The following is a 17,201-nucleotide window of genomic DNA, read 5'->3' as shown; positions in this document are numbered from 1 at the left end:
CCTTGCCATAATCACATATTATTTCTATCACTGTTTGTTTGGATTTTACTGTATTCTGAATATTGTGTGTGTCTGTATTACGTCTTTCGGGTTGTTAGGCGGTGATAAAGGAGGGGATTTTATTGTCTTATTGGACACTGAATGTTTTTATACAGAACTTTGAATGACAATGTATTGCCTAAAAGGGGCTTTACTAATAAAATATATTTGATTTGAATTTTATATGAGGAAAAGTAAAAATCGACCTCTTCCTTTGTCGGTAGACCAACCCCACCCAGACATTAACTCCAGCGCCCCCTGGTAGAATGAGTTTGAAACCTTAGCTGTACACCATCACAAACGCTCTAGCTTCAGTCAACAGCCAATCACGGTTCATCTAGTCCCTGAAGCTGAGCCATAATTAGTTATTGATTCATGATGTCATCTTCACTTTTAATGAATCGTCATTATGGCTCTCCCAAAGATTGATGTAAATAGGTTGAATGTATATTAAATCCTATTGTACATACACAAAAGGCTTTAGATAAAATTAGCCCATACAACATACCGGATTTATTTGTGTATCACGCACATTCTTTATTTCAAATAGAGACGAAACTGAATACCGAGCAAGTCAAGTCACGTTTATTTATATAGCCCTTAATCACAAAAATGTCTCAAAGGACTGCACAGGATTACAATTACACGGTTACCTGATCTTAAACCAACATGCGGGCAAGGAACAACTCAAAACCTCAGCGTGAGGAAAAAGAGAAACCTTGAGAAGGGACCTCACAAGTGGTAATCCCCCTTTCAGGATGACCAGGGTAAATTACATTTAGCATTACAGTACACAAACATAGTAAACACTAGGTAACATGTTGAAAATTTGTCCGGAAAGTGCATGGTGTAAACAGAAATTGATTCACTTTCCACCTGGTGTCATGAGAGTAATCTGTTATTGAATGTAGGTAAAACTAAGGAGATGATAATAGATTTCCGTACTAAGCCTCCCCCGCATGTACCACTGTCAATTAATGGTAGTGAGGTCGAACTAATCCATTCATTTAAGTTTTGTGGGTACTTACTAGTCAGCTGACCTCACATGGACTGTCAATGCTATTGATATTCTAAAGTCAGCCAGACAAAGGCTGTACTTCCTTCGTCAACTCAAATCCTTCCGAGTCCGTCAATCCATTCTAGTCAATTTTTATCGTGCTATCATTGAATCAGTTTTAACTAGGTCAATCACAGTTTGGTTTGGTCGCATCAATCAGAAATAATTGTCAAAGATGGAATCAGTAGTGAGAACGGCAGAGGAAATAATAGGCACTGGCCTCCCGTCCTACCTCCCGTCCGTATCTACATCGATCGAACTACAATACGGAGACTAAAAATTATAGACGATCTGAGTCACCCTGCTCGCAGGTACTTTGATTACCTGCCGTCAGGTCGCCGTCTTCGCTCCATTGTGAGCAAGACTACACGTCTTAAAGAGAGTTTTTACCCTTCCGCTATCCGTATGTTCAACGGGAATTGATTTAGGTTACTATGTATAGTATTATTATGCCAACGGCGTTCCTCCGACCTATTCTACTCTAGTCTTGTTATTTACATATTCTTTCTTTTTAAACTATTCTATATAATTACTTTGTATTATACACTATAATATCTTTTAGTCTTTTAAATCTATTATATTATCATTATTGAGACTTCGCGTGTCAAATGATTTCTTGTATATATTGAATAAAGATACAATACAATACAAAAAATTCGTGTCTAATGCGTACCCAAGCGCAGGGAAGCCATAACAGAGGTAGGTGTGCTAAAAAATGGGATGATATTCAATGACAAAAAGAGCTACACAGTAACAAGTGGTCACAAAACAACAAATTGTCCAAACAAAACCAAACCTGACATGCTAGTGGAAGATATCAGAAATGACATGGATATGCTAACCAAGATGATAATGGCAATGGTCTGACATAGTGTGCTGTCCAAGCAGTCATTATACAGTTTTGGGATAACTCAGGACATGTGTGTGAATATTCGGCTCAGGGGTGTCAAATATTAATGTAAGCGTATTTGTTTTTTTACTTTTGCAGTACCTGATCAAAGTCAATGAGATCAAGACCAAGAAAGGTGTAGACCTCCTCCAGAACCTCATCAAGTATTACCACGCGCAGTGCAAGTAAGCGAGTTTATAAGCACCATGCCTGACTTTCTTTGGCACGGATGTTTAGCTGCTCTCAAATATGTCGTGAGGAATTTTTCCTCTGTATTCGGACATCTGTTCGTAAACGCTGTAAATGACGGTCACGAGACATTTCGCAGGGGGCGGGGTGGTATTGACGGTCGCGCTTTGAGGATTTGGATGCAGAATGTATTCGCAAAGAGCGAGGAGCTGAGTATTTCGATTCTTCTATGAGAATGGGAGAGCGGCAGCTGTTTCAGCTGTTGGCAATTTCCCCCTCCAGCATATGTGCCAATTTTTGTCAGTGGATTTTGACCAGGAACAGACATTAGTTACTTAACTCGATTTTAATTGTCTCGCCACATTTGTTTTGATATTTGTTCAGGAAATATTTTTAAAATAACTTTTGACAGATACAATATCAATTTAGGCAGCATGGCGGCGCAGTAGTTAGCACATGTGCAGCACAGTTCTGAGGTCATGAGATTGAACCTCCTGTTCGGAGTTTGCATGTTCTCCTGTGCTTGCGTAGGTTTCCCCCGGGCACTCTGGTTTCCTCCCACATTCCAAAAACATGCATGTCAGGTTAATTGGCTGGTTCAAATTGTCCCTAGGAATGAATGAGCCAGTGACTTGTCTGTCCCTGTGTGCCCTGCAACTGGCTGGCAACCAGTTCAGGGTATCCCCTGCCCACTGCCCAGAGATGGCTGAGATGAGCTCCAGCACCCCCGCAACCCTACTGAGGATCAGCGGTGCAGATAATGGATGGATGGATATCCATTTAATTATTAAAATACAAGAGCCACAAATGTAGCTGTTTTCCACGATTGGTACCTTCAAGTCATCCATTTTGTTGGTAATGGATCTGGTGTTGGTGACTAGCCACGTTCAGCTTAAGAGTTGTTAGCCTAGCTTTTAGCTTTCCCTTCCCGACGCCGAATCAGTGAATTCCCGGACGTGATAATAGGGAGCTCCTGCTGGTGGTCAGCTTTTCCTTGCACTTTTCTGACTTTCCTCGGAGTCCGATTGAATTCGTGAATTTATTTTCAATGTAACGAGCTACTAAAGCTACGAGCTGTGGCTTTTGTTTTGGTGGCCATTTGTGCACACGCTACATGACGTGACTGGCAAATAACACCAGCCTATCAAAGCCGTGCAAACTTTGCCTCGCCTTCATTGGTTGGTGCCATTAAAACCTGTTTCTGATTGGCCGGCGATGTTAAACCCCAATATGTGACAATTCTTGTTAGCCAAACTCTCGGTTAAGTAAATACTAAAGTGGAACTATGAATCCTTGAAAAAAAACGCTGTGGTTTGCGGCTACGCTATCGCACTATGCCACATTGCGATATCGATTCAATTTCGGTTAATCCTGCAGCCTTAGTTTACACCAAATTTATTTCCTGTAACGGTATTGGAGAAAATATAAAATAATAAATAATAATAAAAAAGTGCACCTAATAAGTGCTTAAATTTGGCCATGAAAAAGGTGTTTCGATCCCTGATGGATTGACTACATTTATATCAGATATTCAGGTATGACTTGATGTATATGTGTTCAATTATTTCTATAGCATGTATTTTTAGGTATTTATTTATTTATTTAGATATGTATCTCTACACATGGCAGGATTGTTCTTCCATGAATATATAATCGTGGTTGCAAATGTTCCCTTTTTTTTCTCATTCAACTTGCTTTTCCCTGTGGTGAATGCTCCGGGCATGCTTTTATTTGTTGCAGGGCGGTGGCTCGCTAGAACAATGTGCACGAAAGCTAAACGATAATTGTATCTTGCAGTTTCTTCCAAGATGGCTTGAAGACAGCCGACAAGCTGAAGCAATACATCGAGAAGCTGGCGGCCGACCTCTACAATGTACTCTTAATGGTTTCTTCCGCCTTTCGTTAGCTTGCCCTGTGACGTTTCGATGCGTGACATTTCCAAAATCATGCGTTCAGATCAAACAAACCCAGGATGAGGAGAAGAAGCAGCTGACCGCCTTGCGAGACCTCATCAAGTCCTCCCTTCAGCTGGACCAGAAGGAGGTAAGAAAGCCGTGTTCGGGTCCGTCGAGAGTATATTTGAGCACGCTCAGTGTCGGTATCAAAACTGATCAGGTTGCAAATTCTGTTGGGGATCGGCAGCCGGCCTGCTTGTAGGCCGTTGACGTAAGCAGGCTCTTAAGGTTTAAGGTTTCTTGTGAGGAAGAAGATTTTGGTATGCCAGTTAACTACAAATGCAGATGTTCTTTATGTGGTTATTTGATATTTGAGCATATGGAATTGCAGATATTTTCAGAAATACTTAAGTAGGGATCTAAAAAGACAAACAGTGGAACCTCGGTTCTCGACCATAATCCGTTCCAGAACCCTGTTCGAAAACCGATTTGGTCGATCACGGAAAATCATTTTTCCCATTAAAAGTAATGTAAATCGTTTTAATCCGTTCCAACACCCTAAATGTTTACCAAGAACGTAAACATGAAGCTAACCCAGGCTAATCGTACATTCGCGTTAGCGTAATCTTTCGTACGGAAGATTACGCTAACATGAACGTGTAAAAAAAAAATTTAGGTCATTTACACGTCATTTAGCACCCGGGTCTCCACAACAAGTGGTGAGCGGTTAAAGGATAAAGAAAAGAATTATGAATAGGATTTCTTACCTTTGTGGTGGTCTGCAGAAGCCATGCTGTACTCCCTCGAAAGAAGCGAAACTCGCACATCTTCTTCATATTTTGCTATTATTTCTTTCTTAAATGCAATAGTTGTACGCACTACTCTTCTTTTTTACCTGTAGAAACTTTGCTGCTTGCACCGACCTTATTCCGAGGCATAATTAGGGGTTAAAACACTCCGTTCACTGATATTATTAATGAAAGCAAAAAGGAGTGCGCGCTCACGTGACAACAGTTCGTCATGAGGGGTGGGGGCAATCTACACCCGTACGCCGCTTAGCATCGCCCCTAGCGTACCGGCGTTCGAACTCCGATTTTTGGAACGAAAAGCGAAGCAAGAATTTCTCAAAATTTTGGGTCGAGAACCGATTTGTTCGAACTGAGAGGCGTTTGAAAACCGAGGTTCCACTGTACATTTGAAATGATTAATTATTGTAGGAATATTCTGTACTATACAAAGACAAAGTTTCAGACAATTCCAATAAACAGATGACAAACTAAAATGGCTGTGCGCCATTCAGGCATCACCCATGTTAAGACGTGAAACCATTTTCCAAATGCTAAATAAATACTAGTACAGCAAAATTATAGTACAATTTACTGCTACATAAATACTACATCAGAAATACCGCTACAATAGTATTACAAAACTACCAAGAACAACCACTGTAAAACACTACAAAAATACAACTACAGTCATACTACAAAAATGCTACAAAATAAAAAGCTAAACATCCAATTATGTGCTTAAAACTGGGACCTCATAAATGATTCTGCTTAAATTACAGGCGTTCAAAACCAGTGTGACGAAACAAATCCATTTAAAAACAAACATAAAATGAATGTCAGCATTTGTATTTTTTCCTAAAAGCAAAAGAGAAAAATCAGATGCAGGCCCGGCCCCTCGCCAAATTTTGCAACCAAATTTTGCAACCAAATTTCGCCCACTCCTGCTTTGCAGTAACTTTCTGAGAGAGAGAGAGAGAGAGAGAGAGAGAGAGAGAGAGAGAGAGGTAAAAGAGGGAGAGAGAGAGAGAGAGAGAGAGAGAGAGGGTAAAAGAGGGAGAGAGAGAGGGTAAAAGAGGGAGTGAGAGAGGGTAAAAGAGGGAGTGAGAGAGGGTAAAAGAGGGAGTGAGAGAGAGTAAACAAGGGAGAGAGAGATATAGAGGTAGAAAAAGACCGAAGGGAGAAAGAAAGAAAAGGAAAGAGAGAGAAAAGAGAGAGAGAAAGAGAGAGAAAAGTGAAAGAAAAAGTAGTTAAGAAAGAAAAAAGTGAAACAAAGAAAGAAAGTCGTTAAGGAAGAAAAAAGTGAAAAGAGAGAATTTGAGAGAAGGAAAGTAACAAAGAAAGGGAAAAGTGAAGGAGAGAGAAATAAAATAGTAAAGAAAGAAAGAGATGGAGGGAGAAAGAAAGAAAGGAGGATTTTACATCATGTTGAGGTTTTTAAGTTTTTCCTTGCCCTCATGTAGGTTTTAGATCAAGGGATAGTGTAATAATAGTCTGTATTTTGCAATCATCTGTGGTCTGTGCAGCTCTTTGAGACTCCTTGAGATGAAGGGCGTCACAAATAAACATGAATTGACTATTTTGAGCGATGTTATACGATTTCAGAGAAATACTATTGAATATTCTGAAAGTTAGCAAATGTGTTGCCTTTTGTGGAAGACAAACCTTGCATTTACCCGATAGTGGGGCAAAAGCAGGCAAGCTTGACTGTATGTGGCGGTTGTCACCAATGTTCCCTGTAATTTTCCTTACGGGTCTGAGCGTTCACACAAAGTCGGTGAGCAACGCCTGAAACAACAGTGAGCAACCATAATCCCAAGTGTGGCAAGATAATTAATTATCAAACATGTCCAAAACTTGACATCAAGTTACATTTTGCTGAGTTTCCGGCAATGCAAAATGATTTTTCTCTTTTGAATGAATTGATTCATGTACGTTTGCAAAGGTTGTACGGCCTACAAACGTCGTTTGTTCTTACAATTCTTTCACAAAATATCCATTTCTTTTTATTTCCTGATATATTTTGTCGCATAATATTAACATTTTTAAGGGCTTATTTAGTCGGTTGTAAGATACAGAACTGTACTTAGTCACATTTTTTTAGCAGAAGTACAATGTTGGCAACAAGATTCTCTTATTTTTTCCGTGTTTTTTTCTACTTTTTTTTTTTTTGATTCCTTTAAAAAAATCTCATTGTTTTTATTTTTTCCGAGCTGTTACTTTTTTCTTTTTGTTCTCTGTTTACTTTTTTCCTACATTTCTTTCTTTTCTTATTTTCTGGCTTTTTTCTAAATTTGTCCTTCTTTTTTTCTCTTCCTTTTGTTTCTTTTTTTCTCAGCTTTTCACTACTTTTTCATTTTGGTATTTTTTTCTTTTTTGTTCTATTCCCCCCTTCTTTTAAGTCATTTTGTGCATAGTTTTACATAATATTTGGTCATGTTGGGATTAAAGAAGCAAAAACAACCCGAACAGCCGTTTAGGACCCGAAAGAGACGGTTCCTTTTAGTGAGCCGAGCCGAAGAAGCCGGTTCTCGACACTCTACTAACTTTACTCAACTTCGTTCTACTCTGACTCGACTTCAAAATACCGCATTTAGGACACAATGTCGGGGGAACCCGTGTATTTTTACCTTCATGCACTGTAACTTTGACTTAAGTCGCTTCTTAATGAGTCATTTTGAGCCCTCATTTTTGTGCGCTGGCTAGATTTTCTTGAGCGCTGAGAATGTGCGAGCAGTGCGCAATTGCGCACGCGCGCAGCTTAGAGGGAACACTGGTTGTCACACAAGCCGGATAGGAAATGTGTTCACTCACACTTTTGCGATCCCCCCACGTTACGTATACCCGGAACACACTGCACTTCCCCCTGTGCAGCACCCGAGCAGGATCTTTCACACCTCTCCCGTTTGTCTCCTCCCCTCCTCACTGCCTTCTCTTGCTTGTCTGGAATCAAGTCTAGAAGAGTAAGTGCTGCTGCTGCATGTAGAGCATGCTGCCATTTTGTCTATTGGAGATGAAAAATGAATGCTTGAAATCAACTGCTTGTTAAAACCGGGTCAGCGTCTTATTTCGAGTTTTTAGGTTGTGATTCTCAAATGGGATAAGAAAAGGCACACATATTAAATTGAAATAGGAACATGGCGGATGGGTAGTTAGCGCGGCCCCACGGTGCGGAGGTTCAGGGTTCAAGTCCGGCTACCGCAGCCTCCCCGTGTGGAGTTTGCATGTTCTCCCCTTCGGGCACTCTGGTTTCCTCCCACATTCCAAAAACATGCATGTAAGCCAGTCCAAATTGTCCCTAGGGGTGAATGAGCAAGTGAGTTGTCTGTCCCCGTGTGCCCTGTGATTGGCTGGCAACCAGTACAGGGTGTCCCCTGCCCACTGCCCGAAGACAGCTGGGATGGGCTCCAGCACCCCCGCGACCCTACTGAGGATAAGCGGTACAGCTAATGAGATGAGAATTTCAAAGTAATTATTAAATTCTGATTTATTCAGGAAAATAAAAGTACCATATTTTCCGCACTATAAAGGTACACCAGATTATAAGGCGTACCACTAAGAAAATAGTCTTATTTTCCATATATAAGGCTCACTGGACTATAAGGTGCATGCATTTAAAACTACAGTAATGGCTACCGTAGTTGTTCCGTAAGAAGCACATCAAGGTTCTAGCATGGCCCAGCCAGTTTCCAGACCTTAACCCAATCAAAAATCTTTTGAGGGAGCTCAAACTCAATGTTTCTCAGCGACAGCCCAGAAAACTGACTGATCTCGAGAAGATCTGTGTGGAGAAGTGGGCCAAGATCCCTTCTGTAGTGTGTGCAAACCCGGTGAAACACTACAGGAAACGTTTGACCTCTGTAATAGCAATCAAAGGCCACTGTACTAAATATTAACATTCATTTTATCAGGTGTTCAAATACTGCTTTGCAGCTATATCACACAAATAAATAGTTAAAAAAATCATCCATTGTGTTTTCTGTATTTTTCTTTTTAGTTTATCTCTCTCACAGTGGACATGCACTACGATGAAAATTTCAGACCCCTCCATGATTTTGAAGTGGGAGGAATAGCAAAAATAGCAGGGTGTTCAGATACTTACTTTCTTCACTGTGTATATATATATATATATATATATATATATATATATATATATATCCCTAGAGCTGCAGGTTGCTGACCCCTGGCCTCGTATATGTTCAATACTGCGTTCAAGTGCGCTGTAGAAATTTCCAACATCTCATCTCACAGTCTCAATTTAGCAGTGTTCTCGTTTGCCCGCGTCCCTGCGTCCTAGACGCATCATTTTGCTGGGGACGCATAGTCTCAAATCAACGTGCATCCCCGGGACGCAACTTTTTTGACACCAAATTGTCATTAATACCCGATTACTTTTTTTTAACAAAGATTTACTGCACTCCAAGCTTTTCCTCAGGCAGATCCGCCATTGTTGTTTTGGTTTCCCGGTTCGAGTTTTCGTCTGCACGCCGATCTCGGCCAACGAGATCTCGTTGTGTAGTGAAAGGAAGTTTTCATTCATTCATTCATTTATACACAGACTATCACGAAACGGCAAATCAATCGAGTCAAACGAGTTATCTCGGTATGTGTCTGCAGCCTCGGATTTCATGTGGTAGTTATATAGTGAAAGGAAGTCCGTCTTTTTTTTAGAGAACCGGCTTTTTTGGCTCAACTCATTAAAAAGAGCCGGCTCTCAAACGTCTCACTTGCTTTGATGATTGATATTACGAATTAAGTTGTATAAAGAAGTTAAGAAAAAAAGGAAGTAGAAAAGTAGAAAATCAAAAAAGACAGGTTTGTGGTAAATTACCAACAATAATTTGATGCAGAAAATGAATTCATAATTTGATGATTAAAAATGAATGAATGTATAGATTTATATTACATATTTGTCGCCGATTTACGATTTCAACCTCGATAACACTAAATTTTGGGGACCCATAGATCTCTGTTGGGACCCATAGATTTTTGAGCATGCGAGTCCCCGGGACCCATCACTTTTCACAGGTAAAATGAACACTGATTTAGAAAGATGTGCCTCTAAACTGAAACACAGCTCTTTTTCACCGGGTTACTCAATACCTCCGCCAAAAGTACAATTTTTGAAATTTTTGAAGAAAGGTGTGCTCTTCATTTGGGAATCTCCCTCCTCTGAAAACTGCATGCTCGTTGAGAACGACAATCCACCGGATACATTTCTTGTCTTGGTTTACTAGATTTCTACCCCACGCTTTCACGTGTTCCGTTTGTAGATGTTGCTGTGAATGTAGTACTAAGCTTTTCCCCTGATATTCCCGAGGGGGATGTTTTGATGCATGCTAGCGCGAGGCGTTGAGGGCTGTAGGGCGGTGCAGCCTAATTTTGCCGTTTCTGCGCCTCCAGGACTCGCAGAGTAAGCAAGGCGGCTACAGCATGCATCAGCTGCAAGGTAACAAGGAGTTTGGCTGTGAGAAGAAAGGATACCTGCTGAAGAAAAGTGACGGGTAGGGAGCCGCCTCAATGTTTCTGGACATTCACAAGACTTTTATTTTCTGCGAAAGTGTGGTTGGGCAGGAACCAAACAGTATTTATGCCAAAAAGTGACTTACAGCTGTTTAAAGTTCAGCTGAACACAAAATATCAAGCTTAAAATAATACAATGGAAAGCTAATAATGAATATTAGTTCTTGCAGTTCTAAACCCATTAACAGCAACATATACAGATGCTGCCCTACTAACGAACGAGGTCTATATTTTGTATGTTTAAGGTTTATAAAAGTATGTTTAAGTCTTGTATAAGTACCCTGTATTGTTTTGAAACTGAAAAATAAACGTTTCGTAAAATAATATGCTTTATAACAGGGGTGGCGAACAAGTTTGACACAAAGAGCCAAAATTTTTAACTGTGAGAGTCAAAGAGCCACACCACGCACTGACCTGCCATGACAAACAGACACATACTAACACACACAATTAAAAACATATTATTTCCCATAACCAGGGTTGGGTAGGGTTACTTTAACTGGATTACTTTTGGATTACTCCAATACCAAATATGCTGATAATAGACAAAAGAAACTGAATATGAATAAAATTACTAAATTTTGTGCAGGCTTGGGGAGTAACGGAATACATTGAACGGCAAAAATGATGTTGGCAAGCTGTTTGGATTTATTGACCGAGCGATTTAGCTTATTTATTTTGCTTAAAACCAGCTCGGTGGCCTTGGGGGTATGGCGCCCGCCCCGAGACTGGGAGTTTGTGGTTCAAGCCTCGGCCGGGTCATACCTAAGACATAAACATTGGTACCCGTTGCCTCCCTGCTTGGCGTTCAGCATTAGGGGTTGGAATTGGGGGGTTTGGTCACCTAATGACTCCCAACACCTCAGTTGGGTTGAGCGAGGGGGCTGGGAATCCCCTCCTCTAAATCAATCTCCCAAAAAGAGTCAGAAATGACTCTAGCCACCTCCCACTCGGGGGATATGGCTGCAGTATATATATATATATATAGTTTCTGTGGCATTTTATGTTAGTTTTGCCGGAGATCAAAACCAGGAGAGAAAGCTTACCACATGTTGTGAGTCATAATTTTATTCATATTTAGTTTCTTTTGTGTTTTATTAGCATATTTGGTATTGGAGTAATCCAAAAGTAATTGAAAGTAATCCAGTTAAAGTAACCCTACCCAACCCTGCCCATAACACACTCCTCTCCTTACAATACAATAAGTATTGTTTTTGTGTTGATTTCAAGGAAAGTGTCCACCCTCAATACACAAAAAAAACAACTAAACACGAAACAAGGCAAGAGCCGCAGTATATAGAAAACATGATGAGGCAAAGAGCCACATTCTTATTGGCCAAGAGCCGCATGCGGCTCTAGAGCTCTATAACGTTATAAAGCAGGCTGTATGATAAAGCATAGTACTGAAAAACAAAGCTACACATTAGGCAGTGACATTCTGTGGTCTGTAAAGCCCTTTGAGATTATTGTGATTAAGACCGTCACAGATAAACATGACTTGACTATAAAGATAAATAAAGTTAAGTTTAACTTACTTTTGGAAGATGTGCTTCAAGAGGTCCTCCTCCGTGGCAAAAAGTCGCCGAAAAAAAAACAAACATTTTCTCAACCGCATCAAGCTTTCTAATTCCACTTTTATTTCAAAAGAAACTGCTCGCCTCTTCTTTACACTTTACACCAACCATATTGAATGGATGCGCGAGATATCAAACAATAAAAATGTCAGAGTTCTTAGCGCACTGGAGATACAGTATAGAATTTTTACACATGAAATAGGAAAAGGAAGCAGATTTCTTCTTCAGGGTGGATGCGGGGTGTCCTCTCACAGCGCCACACAGTGGCGTAAAGAAGCGCTACAGTATTGTCCTATACTCTGAAAAAGGTGCACACAATACAAAATCTAACTTACAGTAATGTTCGGATCTTTTGGGACATCCTGAAAAAAATGTTCGTATCTACCGTTTTTCGTAAGTCGAATGTTCGTAAGTAGGAGAGCGTCTGTAACGCAAACAATTGAGCAACACATACAGACCAACAGGGTACCTGCCAATTATATCTCTTTCTTTCTCCCTTCAGTCTTTTTCCACCCTCTATATCTCTCTCTTCCTCTTTCACTCCCTCTCTCTCTCCCTCTTTTACTCTCTAATTTTCTCTCTCTTCCTCTTTTACTCTCTCCCTCTCTTCCTCTTTTACTCTCTCACTTTCTCTCTCTTCCTATTTTACTCTCTTCCTCTTTTACTCTCCCTCCCTCTTTTACTATCTCATTTTCTTTCTCTTCCTCTTTTACTCTCTCCCTCTTTTACTCTCTCATTTTCTCTCTCTCCCTCTCTTACTCTCTCACTTTCTCTCTCTTCCTATAATAGGAGGAAAAAGATAGAGACAGAAAGCGAGTTAGAAAGAGAGACAGGGAGGACAAAGATTGAAAAAAGAGACAGAAAGAGAACAAGCAAAAGTGAGAGAGGAAGAGAGAAAAAGAAGCGACAAAGAGGGAAAAGACATGCAGAAAAACAGGCAAGAAAGAGAAAGTGAAAGAGACAAAATAGAGGAAGAGAGAGAGTGAGAATGGGAGGGATGGAAAGAAAGAGAGAGAGGGAGAGAGACAAAAAGAGAGGGAGAAAGAAAGAGAGTGAGACTAAATGATAAAGACAGAAAGAAAGAGAGTTAGAAAAAGGGAGGGAGAGAGAACAAGTGAAGGAAAAAAAACGGGATTTTTCTCTTCCACTTCTCTTAGCGTTGTCTCACGAGCCCGATTCAATCCCTTGGTGTGCCTGATCTGGCCCGCGGGCCGCCTGTTTGACACCAAAGGGTGGGGCAAAATAATGAGCCTTTCTATTTATTTCACTGGGATGAGAAGACTATCTGCGTTTTCTGGTTTGTGATCATGGTCAGCAGTAATCTGAAGGTTCCACCGCGTCGACTTTTTTCTATTTGTGGTGCTGTTCTGTGGGGATTTCTGTCCCCATTTTGTGAAAATGCGGCCCCGCCCCTAACAACCGAGCAACCTCTAAGCTCCTTCTTTATCTTTTGCTCCCCCTACAGGCTGAGAAAGGTGTGGCAACGCAGACAGTGCTCCGTGAAGGGCGGCATCCTTACTATCTCCCATGCTACAGTGAGTGTGCAGACACATCATACTCTCACACATGCACAACTATGCTCTCATACAGACACAGTCATACCCATGCACAAACACTACTATACTCTCACACATACCACTATACTCTCATACAAACTACTATACCCCCTCACACACGTGACTAAATTCTCATACACACCCCTTTAATCTCACACTCATATTACTATACTCTCTCAGACTACTATCCTGTCACACACATTCTACTAAACTTTCTCACACATACTACTTCATTGGGGGCAACTCCGATTTGACGTTGAACTGTACTACATATACGAACAGATCAGTGAATGAGATGTCGTTTGAGAAGTATATCATAGCTGCTCTCACATATAACACATTCTCTCCCACATTCACATCTATATACTCATACAGTCACAGTCAGACCGATACACAAACACTATTATACTCTGTCATACATGATTCTATACTCTCAGGCTCTCTACTCTCTCGCACAGACTACTATACCCTCATACACACTCTACAATACTTCCTCACAAATAGCACTATGCTCACATGCACACTACTATACTCTCTCGCACACATTAATATACTCTCGTACACAACACTATACTACAAACAGTACTATACTTTCTCATACATGATTTTATACTCTCAGGAACTACAATCCTTTCTTTCCAATAGCATTATGATCACATGCACACTACTATTCTCTCTTGCACATATTAGTATACTCTCATGCACACACTACTATACTATTAACACTACTATACTACTATACACTCTCATACATGATTCTATACTCTTAGGAATTACTCTCTCGCACACACTACTATACCCTCATACACACACTATAATCCTTTGTTTCCAATAGCATTATGCTCACATGCACACTACTATACTCTCTCGCACATATTAATATACTCTCGTACACACTACTATACTACAAACACTACTACAGTCTCTCATACATGATTCTATACCCTCAGGCACTCTACTCTCTCGCTTAGACTACTATACCCACATACACACACTACAATACTTTCTTTCCAATAGCATTATGCTCACATGAACACTACTATACTCTCTCGCAAATATTTGTATACTCTCATGCACACACTACTATACTACTAACACTGCTATACTCTTTCATACATGATTCTATACTCTCAGGAACTACTCGCTCGCACAACCTACTCTACCTTCATACACACACTTCAATACTTCCTCACAAATAGCACTATACTCACATGCACACTGCAATACTCTCTTGCACATAATACTATACTCTCATACTCACACTACTATACTCTCTCACCCATATTACTAAACTCTCATTCATAACACCAATCACATTTACTGCTCTACTCTTTCACGCAAATGAATACACTTTGAGCAACTCCAGACTGTATGACATATGCACACACAGATCAGTGTGCATCGCCATGGCTACCACAAGTAACCAAAGTAAAACAATACGAGGTGGGAGAAAACCCTGTAGTAATAGCAATTTTAATGGTTTCGTGAGAAAGAATAGTAGTATGTGTGAGAAGGTATAATAGTGCGTGTGAGAGGCTTTAGTAGCGTGTGTGTTTGTGTGTGTGAGGATAGTACTGTGTTGTGAGAGAGTTTATAGTATTTCGTGTGTGGGAGTTTAGTACTATGTGTGTGAAAGCACAGTAGTGTGTGTGTGTGAGAGAGTTTAGTTGTATGTGTGAGAGAGTAAATGTATTGTCTGTATGAGAGTATTATAGACTGTGTGAGAATGTATAGTAGTACATATGAGAGAGTATGGCAGTGATTGTGTATGAGTATGACTGTGTCTATATCATACCTGTCAACCTGTACGTTTTTGCCGTACAAAGTACATTTATTATGCATTTTAAGACGTGTACGACGTACAAGAAAATCTGTACGGAAAAACGCAAATTTGTCAATGATTGGTACCATCCGGTATACATCGACTATCACGAAACGGCAAATCAATCAAGTCAAACGAGTTCGCCGCGGAAGCCTGTATCTCTGTATCGTTTTTTTTTCGTTGCGAACGAAGCGAGCGGTTTGATGTAGTGAAAGGAAGTCCGTCTCTTTTTAGAGAAGCGGCTTTTTCAGCTCAACTCATTAAAGAGAGCCGGCTCTCAAACGGCTCACTTGCTTTGATGCATTATTTTACGAATTATGATGTTGTATAAAGAAGTTAAGAAAAAAAGGAAGTATAAAAGGAGAAAATGAAAAAAGACAGGTTTGTGTTCATCCCTTTAATCAGTATATTACCAACAATAATTGAATGCAGAAAATGAATTCATAATTTGAATAAGAAAATGTATTATTCGACTTAATTATATTTGCATGTATTTTTTCCTTCTACAGTGAACGTCCAAGCGACTTCATTTTTGAACTTTTTGGATAATAAACCTCATTCATGTCGAGCAACTCAGTATCTCACAACAAAATGTTAATTAACAATATATAGGATATAACGAAACGCATGTACAATATAACATGTTAAACTACATAAATAAACACGTTGGAAAAAAAATATATAGGGTAAGATTATTTTGTAAGGGAAAATACGACACGTCCTGGAGCTTGACAGGTATGCTATATGAGAGTATAGTTGCGCATGTGTGAGAGTACAATGTTGACTTGTGAGAGCAAGTCCGATTTACTACTCAAACGGCCTCTCCTATGCGTGCCCATGCACACACATGATCTCACCCAAACTCCCCCTTCCCTTCCCCTCCGCATATGCGAGTGTGCAATCTGCTCGATTTGACACAGATTGGTCACCGTGGCAACTGCAACCCCCCTCCTCCTGCGTGCTGTTGCAGGATGACTCATCCGTGTATGTGCGTTTGTGCCGCAGAGGGTGAGTTAGGGGATGGCTCGCTTGTCTTGAAGAAGGAACTTGAAAATGTGGACGGCCATGAGCAGCCAGGTGGAGCAAATGGTCGAGGTTGCATTCAAGGCGATGAAATGCCCTATTTTCCGGACTATAAGGCGCCTAAAAACCCTAATTTAGCCAGAATTTTGAGATTGCGTCTCGTATATCACAAAATACGGTGGATAAGATTGGAACTGCAGTATTTATCCATAAATTATTCATTCAGAAAGAAGCAAATTATAACTTAAGGTGAGGTAAGGGGCCAAAGGTGAGAACCACCAGGAAAAGTATGTGTGTGTCTGTGTGTGGAGTCAAACTTTGGAACAATTTACAAGACAAGATCAAACAATGTCCAACTATTCATGTGTTCAAATTTAAATACAAAAAAAACATTCCTGGCGGAATACAGAGATGAAGAGTATGAGTGGTACGAGAGATTGGGAATAGTGCGTCTAGAACAGGGGTGTCAAACTCATTTTAACTCGGGGGCCACATGATAGAACAAACATTTTGTCGGGGGCCAGACTAGTAGATTGAAGGGAAAGAAAAAGAGAGATAAAGAAATAAGAGAAAGACGGAGGGAAGAGAGGGGGAGAGAGCGTGAGAAACAAAAGAGATAAAAAGTCGTGAGAGAGGGGGAAAAGAAAGGGAGAGGAAGAAAGAAATCCAAAAAGAAATAGAAAGAGAGGGAGAGAAAAGAGAAAAGAAAGCGCGGAGGGTAGGAAGAGAGAAAGAGAAAAGAGAGAGAAGGAAAAAAGGAAGTTAGAGCAAAAGAAGTTAAAAAGATAGAGAGAGAAAGAAACAAAGGGCAACAAAGGAAGAGAAAAAGAAAGACACAGAGTGAAAGAG

At 40.3% G+C, this 17,201-nt stretch overlaps 1 protein-coding gene across 4 annotated transcripts in view; it reads left to right on the top strand.

The window, feature by feature from the left end:
* The window catches only part of asap1b (ArfGAP with SH3 domain, ankyrin repeat and PH domain 1b), a 117,354-nt gene that overhangs the window by 55,684 nt on the left and 44,469 nt on the right, over positions 1-17,201 (top strand). For all 4 annotated transcript variants that reach the window (XM_088322726.1, XM_088322724.1, XM_088322725.1 and 1 more), the window contains exons 7-11: positions 2,085-2,170; positions 3,972-4,047; positions 4,131-4,217; positions 10,258-10,358; positions 13,417-13,486. In XM_088322726.1, coding sequence (XP_088178852.1) covers positions 2,085-2,170; positions 3,972-4,047; positions 4,131-4,217; positions 10,258-10,358; positions 13,417-13,486 — 420 coding nt within the window. The remainder of the gene's footprint in view (positions 1-2,084; positions 2,171-3,971; positions 4,048-4,130; positions 4,218-10,257; positions 10,359-13,416; positions 13,487-17,201) is intronic.

Source organism: Urocampus carinirostris, chromosome 18 (assembly GCF_059441175.1).
Source record: "Urocampus carinirostris isolate Australia breed hairy pipefish chromosome 18, RoL_Ucar_1.0, whole genome shotgun sequence".
NCBI classification, from domain to species: Eukaryota; Metazoa; Chordata; class Actinopteri; order Syngnathiformes; family Syngnathidae; genus Urocampus; species Urocampus carinirostris.
Note: the sequence above shows the minus strand (reverse complement) of the source record. Positions and strands in the feature narration are given on the sequence as shown.